The following is a 21,015-nucleotide window of genomic DNA, read 5'->3' as shown; positions in this document are numbered from 1 at the left end:
AAAATTCTATTTTTGAGTAAATCCGGGATGAAAGTGTGATATTTTTTTTCCGCATTGGATAATTCAGGCGCACGGATTATACGTCAGCGTGTACACGATTCATCAGACACTGATATTGGATCCATCATCAGTCAAACGTCTGACACATACACACACACGGAGCTCAGTCTCGCCCCAAGCTTTGAATATCCCGTCCGCTCCATAAAGACCAATCAAATTCGTTTTCCTTACTCGGGTAAACTCGTGTTGCAGCTTGTGACAACTCGGCGCGACAAACAGGACAAACGCCCATTTCTGTACACCTTTAATAACATAGAGTTGATTAGTAATTGATTGATTATAATCTTAATGTTGACACTGCCAACGGAAAATGAAAAGGTCATAGGCATTAATGCTACAAGACATACTATAAATAGTGTGTAACTGTACAATATAAATATTGAAGAGAGCGATCAGTGGTAGCCTTCATTTTTGTTACTTGGGTGTTACTTGGGTGCCCACCCCCCCACGCCCCCGGATTCACTGTTGCTACCCCATGTGCCCCCCACCAGAAAATACTCTGGACATGCCCCTGTCCTCACTAACAATCTCGAGTGTACAGAAATGAACAAATGAACAAATCAGAGGGTGGAGGAGGATGAAGAAGTTGCCTTCACTCTGGACTATAATGATGATGATGATTATAACTAGGACAAAGATGTATAGAAAACATAAAAACTCTTTGAGAAATACAGAGGAATTAGCAGTTATTGACAATTCTCGCCTGGGCCCATGTTCCACTTTAAGACCCATAATCATCCCTCATAGTAGGAAATTATGGGAAGATTATGCATTTCCTGAATTGTTACAGTCCTGTGAGTATTTCAGTTTTTGTTATTTGTGTCAGTGCTGTTCCTACATTTCACAGTGTTAAAAGAAAGACTACAGTTTAGGCGAAAATAGTGGAAAAATAGTTGTTGAGACAGATTGACCTTTGACCATGTGACCTTTATATTTTGTAGATAGGCCCAAAACTAGGTCTAAATGAAAGCTGGGATTGTACACTTTAAAATGCTACCAAACATGGCCTCATAACATATGAGTAAAGGTCTGAAAATGAGCACAAAACAAGATATGCCCCCTGCGTTTAGAGGCCTATTTTTTGCAGGGGGTTGATAACTTTATGAGCTGATAACTGTCAAAAAGCTACCACTTAGGATGGGTTATCATACCAAAATATCATCTATGGACATGTACCTTTTCAAAAAATGTTACTAGACTTTGCCACTCTGAGTGGTACCAAAATCTGGTCTGGCCCATGGACTATCTATCACGTTACCTTGACTACACAATGTTGTTGACACTGGCTGGTCTCCATCCATCCATCTGTCAGGTCTTGGGGGCAGCAGATCCACCAGTGAGCCCCAGACTTCCCTTTCTTCCGGCTGTTGTCCCGCTCTGACTGGGGGATCCCGATGTGTTCCCAGACCAGGGTCCCGATTACAGTCCTGGTACACGTTGGGTCCAGATCAGTTTTGGTTCCGATCCCGCACCTGGTCCTTGTTCTGGTACCATTTTGCAAACACTGGTTCTGGAAACATTTTGCAAACACTGTGACTTTTTGCAGTGCATGTGTTCCAGGGCCTATATGTTAGGTGTTACTTCTACATCTGGACCAATACTGGAACACACAGACAAGATCTACAGGTGGTTTGTGAAGATTGAAAGATACAGTATCACCTGGAATCTGCCCAGATGTGGACACAGATGTGGACCAGACTGGAGCTGAGGATGTGTTCTACATAAATACGAACTATGTTCCAAACAGACACAGTGTCATCTCCTCTGTTTGACAAGATTTACTGTTTATTATTAAGAAAAACAAACGGAGACATGAGAGGGTACAGAAAATGAAAATGACTTGGGACAAATGAACACAAAGTTCCCACCTCCCAATATATTAATATACACAGCTACGAGCCTATGTACAATATATATGTCTGAGACAGTGTGGATGAGAAACCGGAGAAAACAGCAGGAAAACAAACAAAGATTCAAAGCTGCTGAAAAACCACAAGAAAAAACAAAAAATCCCAACACCTTTCCAGAATAGAAATAATCAGAGAAATAGCTACTTTAAATTCTGATAGATAATCAATTATCACACCTAATCTGCATTCACACACTGAGATATTATAGATCACATACTGTACACTATCAAACTAAAAGACTTGTCTATCTCTCTAATTATGCAACCAGAACAAAATACACAGGCTCACTGTAGCAGAGGACTCTGGGAGATTGAGTTTAGTGGTTTCCTTACTTCCAGCACTTTTTTTCCTCTCGTCTTAAAACAAACAAAAATCCGTTCTCTCCCGTTTAATCACATAATTTGGCACAACAGAGCAACTCTGGTCAACCACTATAATCCCAACTCGCTCCCAGTGCTCAAAGGAATGTTGAAAACACTCATTCACAAGTCGTTTCTTAAACACACACGCTCATCATCAAACACTCGTAGAAGATACAGTACACGTAACAAAACACTACTGTAACAACATAAAAACACTCAAAGATGATCAAACTGAACATGTTTGCACTTCCTCCCTCTCTATGTGAAGGTGATGATGTTGGTTTGCGATGTCCGTTTTTCAGACAAAATGAACAATTCGATTAAAAAAATACTGTTTAACATGTTCTGCGCTAGCTGAGAGCCTAACACAGAAACAGAGTGGGACGTAAAGTGAAGAAATATAAAAAATGAAAATGTGTTTACCACATTAACACATGAGAAGATGTTGACAACATAGTGTAATTGACACATTGCGAAAATATGTAGCACTAGAGGCACTGGTGATGAAAATACTTTGGTGAACTTGGTGATAACTTGCTAGCCCTTCAAGGCAGCTAGCTTGCTAACGTATGGCTCATGTTGGTGTTGATTTTAGCAACATGCAAACACTACAAGTTAGCATGCATGCCAACGCCCCGCTGACATTGGTTTTGATTTGATACTTGCAAAGTTTTGTTGGTAAACTAGCGACTAACATGGCAGTGCTTCAAGTTAGCTAGCTTGCTAATACCGCGACCACATTGGCATTTAACCTTAATGGCAGACGTTGGTTCTTCTTGTGCTGCCTCCTCACACTCATGACTGGAGATTCCAGTTATTTAAACATTGAACGCTTACTTAACTAAATGGAAAGACACAACAACATTTCTGCGAAGAACATCTACTAGAAAAAACTAAAATAACCTTGGGTGACAGCTGATTTTGCAGAATTGGACGTGAGGTGTAAAAATGCCATGATACAATGTACTAACATTTCAGCATTTACTTACCTTAAGCAACAGACTTACATGGATAGTTGGATATAAAAACTACACTTTCCCTGACGGCCATTATTACAAATTGGATGTTTTACCATAATTACAAGTACGTGGTCATGGTAGGTCTGATATGACGTGAACGTGGCACAACTGTCACTTTGCAGGTTTGCTAACTTGGAGAGCTAGCGAGCCTGTTCACTGTCACAAATCCAAGTGAAACGTTAATCCAGTTGCAGTGTTGGCTTGAAATGTAAAAACCCATCATCACGACACAAAATCAACACTTCTTTCTCTGTATCTGCCTTTCCCGCAGATTTACTGAAGACCACAGTGAAGTCCACAGCTCTGTTTTCATTTTGTTCTGTGCTGCATCTGCACCCTGCATTAGCTCTGTAAACAAGACTCTTTTGAATGCTATGCGGTAAAAATCTGTACAGATTTCAATAAAGACTTGTTTGTCCAACATTGCAGACACAATCTCTTTGAGGGCATTAGGAAAGGTGCAGCAGTGATTGCAGCAGTTGTTAATATTGGCTCAATTCCCACTGGCACCACCCTTGCTACAGATGTAAGGCACTTTGAATAACAGCACCAACTTGCAGGTGTTTTTGCTGTAATATTGTATATGTTATAATAATATCATTATGTTAACACTAGCAATCCTTGTTACTCTTTGGCAACAATAAAAGGCACAATGTTATTTTTAATTTCAAAGTGCCTTTGATTGTGATTCTTTCTCAACCTACCCACAGTTCCCCACCAACTGATTTTCAGTCCGTGGACCACACAGGTTTCAACGCAGCCTCTCGGCACCGTGACGTTAACCTCAGCTGAACATTCATATCCACAAATAAAAAGACCAAAACAAGTGAAATACAATAAACCAAGATAAAATAAAATAGAATAAAAATCTAAAAAAAAAAAAAAAAAAAAAAATTAAATCCTACACTACAATTTGACCCTAACCCTAACTCCAGTGTGGGTTAATATATGAACATGAATAACTGAGAGACACACACACAGTGCTTTACAACAACAACAATAATAAAATTATAATAATAATAATAATCATAATAATAATAAAAACCACAGGGACAGAAGAAAGTACCCAGACCCAAGAGTCTGTCCAGAGAGGAAGAAAATTAAGTTCAGGACACCTTTGGCTTTATGAAGAGATAATATGTGAAATAGTCCGACAAGACGTTTTGGTCAAAGAGATGGGTGAAACTGTAAAACTGGCAATGAAAGAAAACTTAAGAAAAGCTTAGAAATCGTTGTTCACTTTGAATCTTTTAAAAACATTTCTCCTCTGACTGGACTGGACTGGCCTTTTCTCTTCCTATCTCCATTGTGTCTCTCAAAAAATGTGCTGTGATCCCCACAAAGCCGAACCAACCTTCTGACCACAGCGCTGCCAGTCCGCTCACACCAGTCTTCAGTCAGTCTTCTTGTGTCAGTTCTGTTGTCTCCCAGGAGTCCGAAGATGCACAAAGATGCACACCAAGGAAAGCCCAAGTGGTACATCCCAGCGGCTTCGGCTCACTGGTTGACGTGGGGCCTCAGGGCCTGGTAAAGTCCCTCGAAGGAGGGTCGGTTGGGGATATCCCGACTCCAGCAACGCATCATCAGCTCGAAGAGAGAAGGTGGGCAGAGCGGAGGGGCGTACAGGAAAATCTGAGAGATAAAGATCAAGAAAAACGTCAAGAAAATCAAGACCAGGCATGGGCAACCTATTACATAAAGGTCCGGTGTGGCTGAAGGATTTCTTTCCCACCAAGCCGCAGCACACCAGACTTGACTTCAGACAGTTGATTGGTTAAACTATGTGCTCTTGGTTGGCTCGAACAAAAACCTGCAGCCACAACGGTCCTTTGTGGAATATGTTGCCTAGGCCCGCTCTAGATGGACCTTTTAGAGACACTCTGAACTCTTTATACTGCAGGTGGTTTGGCTTCAGCTCACCTGTCTGCCCTGGTTCCTGAAGAACTCGCCAGTGTTCTCTATGACCTGTTCATCAGACAGCAGGCTGTAGGGCTGCTCCTTGCACAGAGTGAAGATCTCCCACAGGGTGACACCAAACGCCCACACATCACTGGCTGTAGTGAACTTACCCTGGAGAGTAGATAGAAAGGCCACAGGTCTAATTATTATGTTTCATGATTGAACTTTCAAAGTTAACAGCTTCTACAAGGGTCTTCGAGGTCCACAGGGTTTCTGTCAACCCGAAAGATAAACTTTATAATCTAAAAGAACCAAACATGACCAATTGGACTTCCATTGAAAAACCTGGATCATACCCCAACTGGGTCTTCTGGAGCCAAGATAGTCCAATCTCAAGAATAACAAGCTCAATTTGATTGCCTTTACCCCTGTCTCCTGTTAAACCCTCACCAGTAGGATGCTCTCCCAGGCCATCCACCGAATGGGCAGCACCGCCCGGCCCTGGATGCGGTAGTAGTCGCTGCTGTACAGGTTCCGGCTCATCCCGAAGTCGGCGATCTTGATGGTGAGGCGGCGGTCCAGCAGGCAGTTCCTAGTGGCCAGGTCTCGGTGCACGAAGTTCAGAGATGCCAGGTACTTCATCCCCGACGAGATCTGCACCGACATGTGGAGGAGGTCGGACAGACTGGACACACGAAGGGAGGGAGGAGAAGATTTCAGTCCACATGTAGGCACCTTGGTTTATTGTTAGCAGGTCTGAAGAGGTGTGTTACCAACCTGACTGAAGGGATGTTGTTGGCGTGGGTCAATGTGCTCTCGATCTCCCGCTGCGACAGGAACATGTTGAGGTCTCCGTTCTCCATGTACTCGGTCACCATGCACAGCGGGTCGGACGACACACACACACACAGCAGCCGGATGATGTTGGGGTCGTTCAATCGAGACATGATCTTTATTTCCTTAAGGAAGTCGTTCCTGGTGGAGAAACATTTTCAGTTAGGGTGTAGTCAGACCTGGCTTGTTTGGTAGCTAAACAAGGAGCATTTCACCACAAAGATCGGTTCATTTGGTTCTGATGTGAACATGACAATCACGCTCAGATACAGGATAAAACAAGCGGGACGAGATCGCTTAGAAGTGGTGGTCTGGTCTCGGTTCACTTCCATTCAAGCCCTGGAGCTTGGTTCGTTTGCAGTGAGAACGTAATCAACTCAGCAGCCAACACAACAAGCTGCTGATGTTGAATGGTTCTCAACGACCGGGCGTGCTGGTTAGGGCCGCGTTTGGGTCAAAACTATATACCTAAGATGACTCCAGTAGGCTTCCTTTTTTTGGGGGCTGTGTTCAGGTCGGGTTTGGTCTGAAGATATACACAAATTACTCGGATCAGGTCAGGTCCAGGCTTCAACCGCGGGTCAGATTTTAATTTTCCAGCCCGTTGAGACCTCTATTCCATGTTTTTTTGGTTTTCCTGGGTAACCTCCTCCTCCTCCTTCCTGGTAAGATTTCTGACCAATGAGAAGCAGTTGGTTCGCACATGACATTTGTATACAATTTAGGACTGAGCTTGGCACTGTTACCATGGGAACACAAACGACCCATAACAAAAATGCAGCAATTGTATGTGTTTAGCCGCTAAATCGGAACAAAGCACTAGTCTAATTACAGGTGGAGCTGGTTCAACAGCTGGTGCTGCAGTGACCAGACGTGTGGCGGTCGACAGCAGCTCCTAGATAGATAGATAGAACTACTTTATTTAATCCCCGAGGTTAAATTTAAAATGTCACAGAGCAGCAGCAAGACAATACAGACAACAACACAGATCACAAACACTGAGTAAAAATACATAAAGACATAAAAACACATTGTGTATTAAAACACAAAATAAAATAAATATATGAATAAGAGATGCGTGTAAAAGGTTAAAACGTTAAGAAGTGCTGGGTCCAGGATGCTTATGGTGAATGAATGAATTAATCAGATTGAGGAGTTGTACAGCTGTATTGCAGTGGGTATGAATGAATGTCTACAGTATATTGCTCTCTTGAGCAGCAGGGGAGTCTGTATCTGTGACTGAAAGTACTTTTAAGACAGTCCAGTGTTTTATGGAGGGGATGGGTGGTGTTGTCAGTGATCCTGAGGAATTTTGTTTGGACTCTGTTTTCAGTGACTTCCTCCAGGGTACTCAGCTTCACCCCTACAACGGACTGGGCCTTCTTTATCAGCTTGTTAAGCTTGTTTGCATCCCTTTTCTTGATGCCCACACCCCAGCACACCACAGCAAAAAAAGAAAAGCGAAAAAAGCTCCTGGACGCAACTGACACGAATCTCAAACAGGAAATGACCCGAGCGCACAGTTACCTGGCCTGACTGGTGGCGTCGGCCCTCAGCTGCTTCACTGCCACTAGCACCGAGTGTCCGTCTCTGTCGGGCAGCGGCGACCCCTCCCCGAGGAATTCTGGGAGTCCCTCGGCCTCACACAGGTGGACCTGCAGGAGAGCGGGTTAAAGTTAATAACACGTCAAACTCCTGACCGACGCCTTCGCTGACTCCGCTGCCCCCTCACCTCTCCGAACTGCCCCTCCCCCAGCTTCTCCCTGAAGATCAGCTGTTGCCGTGGGAACTCGGCGGCGGAGATGTCCTTCCTGGTGAGGGAGTCCACGGTGAGGGCGGGCACGGCGTACATGTTGCTGCCGGTGACGCCCTGCAGCCGCACGATGTCCGTCTCGGCGTAGTGCGGCGCGTTGCTGTGGAAACACTGGTGCGGTGTGCACTGGGTGACGTCAGGCTCAGCGTAGCCGCCTCCGCACGCTGACGGACGGAAAGACCAGAGGTTATTAAAGGGATAGTTCAACATTTTTGGCAAATTGGCCCATTGCCATAATCCTTATAGTCATAGCAGTAGGTTTGTTACCTTTAATTGTCGGTGCAAGCTATTTTTAGAACGGTGGAGCAGAGCTGTGAGCTGCTCAGAGCTACGCTACGGAGGCTCATGGGATTTTTTTTGGTTTCTCTCATCAAGCTCATCAAATACACAATCCAACAACTCCACAACGCTCTGGTGGACAAGTTGTGACCTGCACATTCACCACGCTATGAGATAATAACACAACGTTACCAGACAGAGTTGTTTTAGAGGGAAATTCAAGCAAAACCGCTGATACGTGTTCCCGTCGGGGACAGTTTTTCAGCAAGCAGTCTCTGTATTTAGCTCGCGGCTCTGCTCCGCCGTTCTAAAAATAGCTTGCACCGACAATTAAAGGTAACGAACCTACTGCTATGACTATAGGGATTATGGCAATGGGCCAATTTGCCAAAATGTTGAACTATCCCTTTAACAATTATGATTATCATTAGAACACAGTTTGACAATGTTATGAATATTATTTAGATTTACTGTTGACAGAAGCTGAAAATGACCTTAAATGTTCATAATTAGTAGTTTTAGAAAACAACATCATGTGATGATTGATCAAACGCAGACCAGGACACACTGACACGAAACCATTCAACTAAAAATAAAGGTTTTAATTTAATAATCACTTTGAAACTGCAACATAAATTTACTTTATTTACTATAGAAACAAAACTTACTTGATTATTTGTTGATGTATCATAATAACAGGAGCACTGAGATTAATTAAGTCTAATTAGTATCAATGTAGGAAGAATGCTTTATAGATTATTAATCAATAGTCTGTAATCATTATGAAGCGCTGTATAAATAAAGTTGGTCAGACATGAGGTCACACCTTTCAGCTCTTACCACGCAGCCAGCCTGACGTCATGTGACAGGAAGTCAGCAGGAGGAGATCATAGAGAGGGTTACCGAGGAGGAGAGCTGGAGGAAGAGGAGGAGGAGGAGGACGAAGAAGGAGGAGAAGAAGGAGAAGAAGAAGAGGAGGTAACGGAGAGAAACACTGGAGAAAAGAACGAGTGTGAAGGTTCAGAGCATCGTCACCGAGGAGAAAAAAAGGATGAAGATGCAAAGAAAATGGAGAAAAGACAGGAAGTTTGTGGAGGAAGTGAAGTTTCAATGAGCAGAGGAGAAACCAGACAGAGCCAGCAGGGGGCAGTGTGTGTGTGTGTGTGTGTGTGTGTGCGTGTGTGTGTGTACCTGAGGCCTCGGCGCTCTGCGACAGCTCCGGCAGCTTGTTCCTCAGCGCCGCCGGGTTCTGGTACTGAGGGTCCAACAGGAAGACTCTCTCATAGTGAGGGTCAGTGTGGGCGGAGCCTGAGGGCGACATCACAACAACGCCTGAGTTAGTCACATGAAGAAGAAGTATTGTATTTGCTCTTGTGCCCTCACACAAGTGACATTCGTGCAAAATATGGACATGACTCCACAGAGCTGAGCTCTCTCTTCACAAAGACAGATAAAAAGATTTTAACTATGTTACAGGCTTGTTTGACAATGCTGGAAAACTAGATGGGAGATGGGAGGACATATTAAGTGTGTAATTCCCTCTTTTTTTCTATTATTTTCCTTTTTGTGTGTGTGTGTTGTGTTGTGTTGTGTTGTGTTGTGTTGTTTATTGTTTATCGTTTATTGTATATTGTTTATTGTTTATTGTTTGGACCCAAACGTTATGTTTTTAATGATTTGTGTCAATAAATTAACTAACTAACTATTGTTTTTATTCCTTGTGGCGTACTGTTGTATTTTATTTATTTATTTATTTATTTATTTATTTATTTATTAGGGACTACGGATGTAAATTAGCGGCTCGGCTATAATCCGGCATATTTACTGCAGTATTTTATACCAATGTTCATTAATATGCACTGTCTCTACTCAAATACATTTTTTTTATTATAATAATTATTATGATGAATCAGCCCTGAATTCTGGAGAACGTCTGTCCCTTGTCGACGGCCACGTACCTGTGGAGGTGTGGCCTGAGCGGGGGGGCACAGGGGGGGTCTGCAGGATGATGGTGTCGCTGCAGGACGACAGTCGGACCGTCATCTCCTCGTCCAGGATGCGACGTGGAGCCTGGAGGAGGAAAGGTGAAAGAAATGTTTGATTATATCTAAGAAAAAAACAAAACCAGAAAGTGTTTTTACATTTTGTGCAGCTTTATTTCTTTTATTGTGTGATTTTAAAAACATTGATCTAAGTATATTTTGGTCAGTCAGTTGTTCTCCTCACCTTCTCCAGCACCTTGCAGACGTACTGACACCAGAGGATGAGGAAGATGATGATGACCAGCAGCAGGATGATGGTCACCAGGCAGCCAATCAGGATGGGCGTGTTCCCGTCGTCTGGTTGGTCACTGGCTGAAGGACTGACCGCCTCTGTGGAGGAGAGAGAGAGAAAACCTCAATGTAGTTTTTTATCTCCTCTTTCAGCTTCTCTCTGGAGCTCTAGTAACGGTTTCAGCCAATCAGAAGAGAGGAGGAGGCTCTGAGCCTCTCTTTTGATTGGCTGACTGTTCTTATTGACCGATCCAATAAAAAACAGAGCAGATTTCAGAATAAAACACTCAGAGAAGCCAAATCCTATAAGATGTTGGATGGAAGGTCCAGGCGGTGGTGGGCGGGGCTAATGCTGTGTTTGAAACATCTCAGAACTTGGATTGTTCCGACCTATTACTTGAAAAAGTTGTCACCTCGGAGCTCTGAGTCGGGAAAGTCTGAGAAAAAACTCTACCCTGACTTCGCCGATAATCATTTGTATAATGTCACACACCAAATGTCAACAGTAAAACATTATTTAAAATGCATTTTCAATGCCGAAATACATTAAAACGTTATGAAATCTAGAATATTTACCTACAGTTACAGAGAAACCTACTGATGTTACTGAACACAGTGAATTCATGTTGTTATTGTTCTTCACTTTTAAATGATCTGTTTCATTGTTTTAAAATGCTTTTTTTGTTTTTAGCTACGTGAAGCACTTTGAATGCAACGTTTTTCCCCGGTCCATCATGTTTTGGTTCTTCTGGTCGTGGTGCGTCTCCAACGCTTTGAAATCTGAGTTTTCAACTCGGAGATTCAGAGTTGAGAGTCGTCTCGAACGCAGCATTAGTGTGACTGCTTTGTGACATCACAACATTCCTCCACTAACCAAACTTAAACCACATTTCCCATCAGCCCCCTGGCCTCTCCTCCTCTCTGCTGCTGAAAGACCTTCCACTGTAACAAGGTCAGAGGTCAAGGGTCATACCTATCTTTGGCGTGGGCGTCACAGTGCTCTCTCTCTCCTCATTGGCTGGAGGAGACGTCACCAGCAGCGTCGTCTGGGTCGGGAGTATGGTGTCCTCTGAGGGACAAACGACAAGGAGTTTTAGTTTTCTGCTTTGCTTAAAAGACTAATGATGTGTGTGTGTACATCAGGGATCTTATATTTAACTAAAACTACAACTAAAGCTAAAACTAGCAGTGAAAAAACAATTTAGAAACCTGAAATAAATATATAATTGACAATTTTTACAAAAACAAGAACTAAATTTGGGAGATTTATGGGATGCAACTAAAAAGGGTAAAATCCCAGAAATTTGGAAGTTCATCTCCAGAGTTCTCACAGAGTCTTTCTCCTAACACATGAAAAACTAAAACTACGACTAAATAAAAATAATAAAAACTAAAATAAAACTGATTCATGACTTGTTGAACTTACTAAAACTGAACTGAAATAAAAGCAGCGAACTACCCGACTGGAAGGAGACCTCGCTGAACATCATCCAGACGTCGGCGAAGTAGAAGCGGCAGCGGAGGGATTTGGCGGCGCGGCGGTTGAGCGGCACGGTGACGTAGCGAGCGCTGGGGTTCCTGTCGTCCAGAACCGTCTTGAACGCCACAGGCTCCGCCTCCCAGCCGGCGATGAGGCGGGGCTTAAACCAACAGGACACGGAGGAGAAGATCTTCACGCCGCGGGTGAACATGTTGTTACTGTGAACCTGGAGGAGGAAGAGGAGGAGGAGGAGGAGAGGAGGAGGAGTTTAGAACTGTGGAGGTTCATTATTTGTTATATGACAAAATTTTGTCCAATTATCTCAACTCTGTGTTATAGATTAATGTGTTACTTTACTTAAAGCTTCTTAAACTGACACTAAATTCACTTAAAAAAAAAAACCTTTATTTAACCAGGTAAAGCTTATTGAGATATAGAATCTCTTTTTCAAAAGCGAATTGGCCAAGAGGCAGCAAAATTACAAAGACAAGCAGTAATACAAATAAATAACAATAGTTCAATAACTAAAAATGAAACTATCAGGGATAGACTGAAGGAAGTGTAACATCTGATTTAAAAACAGAGTGCAATGATGGGTCAGATTTTTGCATCCAGTGACAAACCTCTGGACACAATGATACACTTAAAACTATGTATTTCCCTCTTTTATCCTGACTCTTGTCTTGCTTTAGAGTTAATTTGGATTTTTGAGACTGTGATATGTTAGAGATTTTGTTACAATTATTCTTTTCTTTTCAGTTTTATATGATCAGAAACAGTCAATTATGCACTGAGAGAAGTGAACTGTACCAGTCGTTTTTGTTATATTCTTTTATCAGTATTTCAATAGAGATATCTGTAACCCTTTAATTTACAGGCCGCTAATTACTTGATGTCAAGAAACAGCCAATAAATAACAATTAATTGCGTAGTAATGTCAAGAAATAACGGTCACGTTCATAGTCATGTTTTTCATAAAGGCTAAAGATTACACATGCTTTTTGTGCTTTGAATGTTTTGGGAAAGGCGAGAATTTTTCTCCACCAAGTCCTTGTAATTGACTGATATTTCTGGGTGATTTTTACATAATCAATTGATATTTCTTGGCGATACTTCTCGACATTAGTATGATATTAGCATTTCTTGACATTACTACACAATTAATTGTTATTTATTGGCTGTTTCTTGACATTATCACATAACTAGCGGCCTATGGATTGAAGAGTTACCAAAACATCTTCCTATCATCACCACACACCTTCATGGAGGTGAAGTTCCTCTGGCGGTCGAACACAAACTCCATCTCCACGTATCCCTGAGTTCCCAGCGAGTCGTTCCTCCAGCCCAGGTAGTCGTAGCCCGGCCACACGTGGTACTGACGCGTCAGCAGGAAGTCGTCCAGGCCGATCACGCCGTCCGTCAGCTGACCCATCCCGCCAAACAGCCTCCTATTGGACCACATAGCTGTCAATCAATCACCAGGACCACCCAGTTGTTCAAAAGGTGTAAAAATTATCCGGATTTTGAAATCCCTTTTTTTTCTTCTATCCAGGATCACATAATCCGTCTTACTTTTATCCCAGTTGTTCAACGCAAAGTTGGATTGGATCAGTCTGATCCAAATCCAAATTTTCAAGATTACCAAATCTGGATAATGATGCTCTAGATGGGATGTGCATCACAATGAAGGAAGAAACAACAAAGAGCACAGAAAACAATACATACACTCCGTTTTCAATGTCTTTTAAACACAGACTCCATCTGGTTGGGCTGTTAAAATAAATTTAAAAAAAGCAAATATACAGTACATTAGTGAAATTGTGAATATTTACCCATGTGTTTCAAATTCAAATTTCAAAATTCAAACTTCAAATTTTAAAATTCAGTTTGGGGAAAAGTAGGTGGGGGAAAGTTTTTCAGTTGTAGAATATTCAAAAGTTAACATTATTTACTAATCATTAAATTTTGTGGTTTAAAATTAGGTGCAAAATATAAATCAATAAATGTATATATACTACATTATGAATATTGTTTATTTGACAAGTTTGAATTTAATTTAAATCACATTTTGTTCCTGAATCCACCATACTGCTGGGATCAGAACAGGGCCGGCCCAAGCCTCCATGGGGCCCTAAGCTAAATCTTTATTTTGGTGCCCTCTATTACTGCCAATAATACTATTTCATTTTTTACTCTGTCATTATGAATCATCATATCCTGGCAGGTTTATGTTTTTTATTCTGAAATGGCACCAAATTCAGCTAAAAGTGCAGCCTGGGGGTTGATTTACATTTTAATCTTTAATGCCACCTATGGTAAAAGTAACAAAATAAACCAACAGACAATGCATTTACTGTAAACACATAATCTGCTTTTTAAAATATTTGGTTTTAAATATACTGCAATGGAAAAGTGCAACAACAATTTGAAATGCAACAATAATTGAATAAATTTTGTAATTACGCAGTGTTTCTCTAAGGATCGACAAAAGTTACGCACTAAAGTTTCTTGCCTTTTGGGGGCCCCCCAATAGTCACGGGGCCCCATGCAGGTGCTTAGTTCGCTTATGCTTTGGGCCGGCTCTGGATCAGAATAATCCTGTTTTTTTGGATCAAAGTTATCCCGATCCTACTGAAAAGTTTTGAACAACGCAAACTGAGGGTTTGATCCAGATCAAAACCAAGATTGGATTACGTGATCTAATCCGATCTCAGAATCCGTTTTTGGTTTTGAACAACCCATTTTCAAGATTTGATCCAATCCTTTATCCAAAATCCGATCGGATTACCTTTGAACAACTGGGCCCTGGGCCTTAACAGTGTGTGTGTGTGTGTGTGTGTGTGTGTGTGTGTGTGTGTGTGTGTGTGTGTGTGTGAGACTTGCCTCCTCTCGTGCACGCCGTCGTACGTGGAGTCGTTGAGGCTGGCGATGGGGTAGCCGGGCGGCATCATCAGCTGACCCTCGGGGGCGCTGTAGGCGATCAGCCCATCTGGGGGGGGAGGGGCATGTCAACGTCTGATTGGTTGGTTGATTGACAGGTGTGTGCAGAGGTGGGTAGAGTAGCCAAAAATTGTACTCAAGTAAGAGTATAGTTACTTTAGAATAATGTTACTCAAGTAAAAGTAAAAAGTAGCCATTCAAACATTTACTTGAGTAAGAGTAGAAAGTACTTGGTGAAAAAGCTACTCAAGTACTGCTGAGTACCTAACCTCTGATTGGTCCGTTTAATGATCAGTGCATGAATGTAGGCCTAATCAAATACACACAAATATAAAATAGCAATGCAATATAACAGCAATGAAATAATTCAAATATTGCCAAAGAAAAACATTTAAAGGGACAACAAGGAGTTTCTATTTGGTTATAAAAAAGTCTCACGTTAATGTGGATGAATCTACGTTACCACTTGTTAATGGGCCCATTTTCTATAAATATATCGTTTTGTCTCTATCGTTATTTTGTTATTATTATTTATGTTTGTAACGCTGCCGAATCTCCGTTTATGGTGGGAACTACGACGGTATGTGATCGTCTTCCAACCTCTGACTTAATTCTTGATGAATGAAAACATGAGTCCGTCTTGCGCCGGTCAAAGAATTTCCCGGTGCGGAGGCTCATAAATGTAGTGAGAAAACACTTTGCTTTTCCAAAACTCCTCGTTGTCCCTTTAACAGCTAAGACAACATGACATTTTTTACAAAGTAACATAAATTAAGACAAATTCAGCCACAATAATTTGCATAGGCCTGTACTTGCATACAGAGGTCTATGAACTGTCCATGTGTGTGTGTGTGTGTGTGTGTGTGTGTGTGTGTGTGTGTGTGTGTGTGTGTGTGTGTATGTGTGTGTGTGTGTGTGTGTGTCGTACCGTCCCAGGGGCAGCCGTACAGCTCCACCCTCATGCAGACGGTGGTGGATAGCATGGTGACCGGGAACAGACGGACGAAGCGAGTGATGACCGGAGGATGGAGGTCGTTGATGACGGAGGCGTAGGCGTTTATATTTCCCTCCATCACCTGGTGACAGACGACAAACATCATCTATCTATCTATCTATCTATCTATCTATCTATCTATCTATCTATCTATCTATCTATCTATCTATCTATCTATCTATCTATCTATCTATCTATCTATCTATCTATCTATCCATCCATCCATCCATCCATCCATCCATCCATCCATCCATCCATCCATCCATCCATCCATCCATCCATCCATCCATCCATCCATCCATCCATCCATCCATCTCTATCTATCTATCTATCTATCTATCTATCTATCTATCTATCTATCTATCTATCTATCTATCTATCTATCTATCTATCTATCTATCTATCTATCTATCCATCCATCCATCCATCCATCCATCCATCCATCCATCCATCCATCCATCCATCCATCCATCCATCCATCCATCCATCCATCTATCCATCTATTCTATTATCTATTGTTGTGACATCATAAAGTCACAGAACTCTTCTTCTCTTTCATCTTCAGACAGTTTTCTTGGCCACATTCAGTTTTAAGTTTAAATTTTTTAATACACTAATATATGATTTTATCTGTCAGGAGCTGTCAGAACAGACAGTTGGGAATCGAACCAGCGACTCTTGGCTCTGGTTGCATGAGCTGTAAACTGTGTTAAATAAAACTAAAACTAAACCAGTCAGAGCAACAAACACTAACAGTGTCTGATCCATATTTGCAAAGCTCCGCCTCTGCTCATCATCTGTCTGCTGATTGGTCGGGAATATTTTCCTCCTTCATGAATGAATTCTGATCTTTCTTTCATTGTTTTCCCTCTTTGAATCTGTGCTGGTTTTTCCTGAGAGGAAAACAAACAGTCCGGTCAGATAAAAACACGACCCACGCCCTTTAAACTGTGTCCTAATGCCGTTGCTGTAGCAGCAGGGGGCAGAAACAGGAAGTTGGCGTCTGAATGTAATTTCCTGTGATACGAGAGTTAACGAGCATCATTTTCTTTTCCTTTCCTCTCTCTCATTCTTTTCCTTCTATCGCTCCGGCTCCCGTTTCCTCTGCAGCTTTTCTCCTCATTCTTCTCAGTCTTCCTGCCTCAGATTTAAACCCCGCCCCCCTCGCCCTTGCCCGTCACTCACCGTGTTGCCCTGACGATTCCTCCAGGGCTTCCACAGCAGTCCGTCCCGGCTGTAGTTGAGACGATACGCTCGCGCAAACTCGTTCCCCGAGCTCCGGGCGTATCGGCCCTGAGTCCCCACCACGGTCAGGAAGGTGAGCCGGCCCAGGTCCACCTGAGGAACGGACCAATCAGAGCGCGTCAGGAAGTCATGTGACACATCAGAGAGAATTGTTACTTCACATCCAACTCCTTAAATTCAGAAAAGAATTGTCTATTCTATTTGTCAGAGCTGAATGTGATGTCTTGATTAAATAAAAATACATGAGTCAGTCGTTAGTGAATGAAACTCCTCGTTAACGACGAGCTGTGTGAGACGTGTGAAGTGTGAAGTCGCTGACGACAGAGTTTAAATATAACTTTATTAGTCTAGAGTTGCATCACAGCCTGTGACCTCCCTGCTCTGAGCTCCTCTTACACTGACGGTGCACGATCATGTTCCCCCTGCACACACACACACACACACACACACATACTGACCTGCAGGTACTGACTGTCAGAAGGCTCAGGACACCAGGCACCATCGCCCTCCTCACGGTTTAGCCTGCACAACAAAACATAATATAATATAATATAACATAATATTGTATAGTATAAGATAATACAATACTATACATAGCATAATATAATATAATATAACGTAACATAACATAACGTAATGTAACATAACATAACATAACATAGTATAATAAATAGGGCTGTGCCCAAATAGTGGACCAAGCATTAGTCGCCCAAAATTTCATTGGTCGATTGGTTGCAGAAAAAAATGAACATTTGGGGCCGGGTCTTGTCAAATTAAGTAAAAATCTATATGACGGAACTGTGTATGAAAGGCTAGAGGGCTTTTCATTTGAAGGGCCAGATACAAGAAGTTGTGACAATCACTCACTGTGATCTTTTTTTTTTAACAAGGCAGGTCCCTATTCATCAAGTTCATAAGCTGTGTGACGTGTGAAACTACAGGCCCACACATAGTCGGGCAGAGCGGACTCCTCTAATGTCCGTGTGGACTCGATCCAGACCCGAAACACCATAAGTCTCGTTAATTAACGTGAAACACTATTATCTGCAACAATTATTTATTTATTTTTTATTTTAATGTTTATTTAACAGGGACGATACATACAACATTGCCACAAAAAATGGGAAAATGTGATGCATATAAGACGTCTAGCTTCAGCTATTTCGCAGTCTTTGTCCCTGGTGGTCAGGCTTTAGAATAGAATAAAATATACTGAATACAATAAATGCAATGATACAAATACAGTGGATAATACAGCGGCAAATTAGTTAGATTAGTTGACTAATTGGTCGACTAAGAAAATAATAATAATAATACAATATACATTAGTTAACATTACATAACATAATATAATATAATATAATATAATATAACATAACATAACATTTACCTGGCGTACTGGGGTCCCGTGGTCTCGTACCATTGGCTGGAGGCTGTGATGTCATCGTCCGCGATTCGTCCATCCTCCATGCCCAAGGCATAGCGACAATGTCCTGTAAAACACACACACACACACACACACACACACACACACACACACACACACACACACACACACACACACACACAAAGGGCAAAGTCGTCAGTCTGGTTAACTTTAGAGTCCACATCAAACATGTGTGTGTGTGTGTGTGTGTGTGTGTGTGTGTGTGCGTACCGGGGTCGATCTGTCCGAACGCTGCTCTGGCTTGAAGGATCAGCAGCAGGAAGAGGTGCATCATGGTCCGCCGATCACACCAGCACACACGCTACATCTCTGAGAGAGAGAGAGAGAGAGAGAGAGATGATGATGTCACTTCCTGTCACTATGACCAACCTCAGTCCGACGACCAGGTGTCATGGCCGACCGACGGTCACATGGTCCGGTCAGAACCAGAACACGGCAGTGGGAAGGACTCACTGTAACCATAGCAACGGGAAATTCAGCCGGAGCCACCACAGGGACGAGTGTGTGTGTGTGTGTGTGTGTGTGTGTGTGTGTGTGTGTGTGATTTCACAACGTTAACACAAACACTCGGCCCACTCACTGCGGTTGTGTAACACACTCTGACCGAAGCTTTGACGGACACAGACGCCACAGCTGTGACATCACTTCCTGCTGAGATGCACAGAGTACTCCACCCCAGTACTTGAGTAAGAGTACAAATACTACTCGTCAAAATGTACTCCGTTACAAGTAAAAGTAGCTCAGACGACATGTTACTCCAGTAAGAGTAAAAAAGTACTTGCTTTTAAAGGTACTTAAGTATCCAAAAGTACAAGTAAGAGTAAGAGTAAATTTCTCATTTTTCACATCAATTAATTACTATATTTTTTTCTAAATGAATGTAAGGAGCTTTTAACTCTTGTTTGTGAGAATGAACTCTTTGAAAGCAGCTGCACTGATGTGCTGCTTTTAGGGGTTAGGGTTTCCTTCTTTGACAATAGTATTTTAGAAAAAAAAAAAAGAAAGAAAGAGCAGACCTGAAAGTAACTTTTCAGCCTTCCTAGAAATTAACTCGGAGTAAGAGTAGTAGTAGGAGTAAAAGTAAAAAGATTTGTCTTGGAAATGTATTCAAGTAAGAGTAATACGTACCAAAGAAATCTAATACTCAAGTAAAGTACAAATCCTCTGGATATGTACTGAACTCATTGAGTGCCAACCACGTCATTTCTCGTTTTTCGTTCCCATGCGTTGAGCGCCAAAAACGAGATTTCTCGTTTTTTGCTTCTTTTTTTTTTAATTATGAAAATAGACACTTTAACACACCTTATGTGTAAATTTGGGGACTTTAGCAGGGATTTTGGTGAAAACCAGCCATGTTTAGCTTGAGTTTTCTCAGGAACGGAGGCACGTAGAAACAAACGGTTTGTGGCCATTTGAAGCAGAAAGTTTCACCTTTCAAATGAGCCACAGTTTGTGTTGGTGGCAATAATATAGAATACACTATGGCTCTACATAAAAAGTCAAAAATGGTCTAAATTGCCGGTACACTTGACTAAAACTTTGGAAAGGAGCGCGGCACTCAATGAGTTAAGTACAGTACTCAAGTAAATTTACTCTGTTACTGTCCACCACTGACTTCCTGTTCGCTGACACGTCAGACACCTGATCACGACCCAGTGATCAGCTGATCAATGATCAATGATCATAATTGGTTCTGAGTGCTGAAGCTGCAGAGAGGAAACGTTCACAGACGCCGCGGCTTCGTCTGAGCTGCTGCTCACAACCAATCAGAAGTCAGAAGAGGCCGCTGTGACATCACAGTGATGAGGTACACTGCGTCCTGATTGTGTCCTCTTTCTTTCTTTCTTTCTTTCTTTCTTTCTTTCTTTCTTTCTTTCTATTTCCTGACTCTTTCTTTCTTTCTCTATTTCCTGACTCTTTCTTTGTTTCTTTCTCTCTCTCTCTCTCTATTTCCTGACAATTTCTTTGTTTCTTTCTCTCTCTCTCTCTATTTCCTGACTCTTTCTTTGTTTCTTTCTCTCTCTCTCTCTCTCTATTTCCTGACAATTTCTTTGTTTCTTTCTCTCTCTCTCTCTATTTCCTGACTCTTTCTTTGTTTCTTTCTCTCTCTCTCTCTCTCTCTCTCTCTCTCTCTCTCTATTTCCTGACAATTTCTTTGTTTCTTTCTCTCTCTCTCTCTATTTCCTGACTCTTTCTTTGTTTCTTTCTCTCTCTCTCTCTCTCTCTCTCTCTATTTCCTGACAATTTCTTTGTTTCTTTCTCTCTCTCTCTCTATTTCCTGACTCTTTCTTTGTTTCTTTCTCTCTCTCTCTCTATTTCCTGACAATTTCTTTCTTTCTTTCTTTCTTTCTTTCTTTCTTTCTTTCTTTCTTTCTTTCTTTCTTTCTTTCTCTCTATTTCCTGACTCTTTCTTTCTTTCTTTCTTTCTTTCTTTCTTTCTTTCTTTCCTTACTCTTTCTT

The 21,015-nt window shown here is 41.9% G+C and overlaps 1 protein-coding gene across 1 annotated transcript in view; it reads right to left on the bottom strand.

Annotated features, from left to right (window-relative positions):
- Positions 1–1,839: 1,839 nt before the first annotated feature.
- Positions 1,840–21,015, bottom strand: part of ddr2l (discoidin domain receptor family, member 2, like) — a 28,656-nt gene continuing 9,480 nt past the window's right edge. The window contains exons 2-20 of the mRNA XM_083978460.1: positions 18,766–18,864; positions 18,499–18,601; positions 17,567–17,630; positions 17,049–17,201; positions 15,798–15,945; positions 14,813–14,918; positions 13,188–13,377; positions 11,909–12,155; positions 11,423–11,518; positions 10,403–10,548; positions 10,135–10,246; positions 9,368–9,484; positions 9,017–9,091; positions 7,817–8,061; positions 7,612–7,739; positions 6,028–6,225; positions 5,701–5,935; positions 5,272–5,421; positions 1,840–4,983 (exon numbers count right to left, since the gene is read on the bottom strand). Of these exons, the coding sequence (XP_083834586.1) occupies positions 4,849–4,983; positions 5,272–5,421; positions 5,701–5,935; positions 6,028–6,225; positions 7,612–7,739; positions 7,817–8,061; positions 9,017–9,091; positions 9,368–9,484; positions 10,135–10,246; positions 10,403–10,548; positions 11,423–11,518; positions 11,909–12,155; positions 13,188–13,377; positions 14,813–14,918; positions 15,798–15,945; positions 17,049–17,201; positions 17,567–17,630; positions 18,499–18,601; positions 18,766–18,829 (2,712 nt within the window). The 5' untranslated portion in view covers positions 18,830–18,864 and the 3' untranslated portion in view covers positions 1,840–4,848. The remainder of the gene's footprint in view (positions 4,984–5,271; positions 5,422–5,700; positions 5,936–6,027; positions 6,226–7,611; positions 7,740–7,816; positions 8,062–9,016; positions 9,092–9,367; positions 9,485–10,134; positions 10,247–10,402; positions 10,549–11,422; positions 11,519–11,908; positions 12,156–13,187; positions 13,378–14,812; positions 14,919–15,797; positions 15,946–17,048; positions 17,202–17,566; positions 17,631–18,498; positions 18,602–18,765; positions 18,865–21,015) is intronic.

Source organism: Trachurus trachurus (assembly GCF_905171665.1).
Source record: "Trachurus trachurus genome assembly, chromosome: 9".
Lineage (NCBI taxonomy): Eukaryota > Metazoa > Chordata > Actinopteri > Carangiformes > Carangidae > Trachurus > Trachurus trachurus.
Note: the sequence above shows the minus strand (reverse complement) of the source record. Positions and strands in the feature narration are given on the sequence as shown.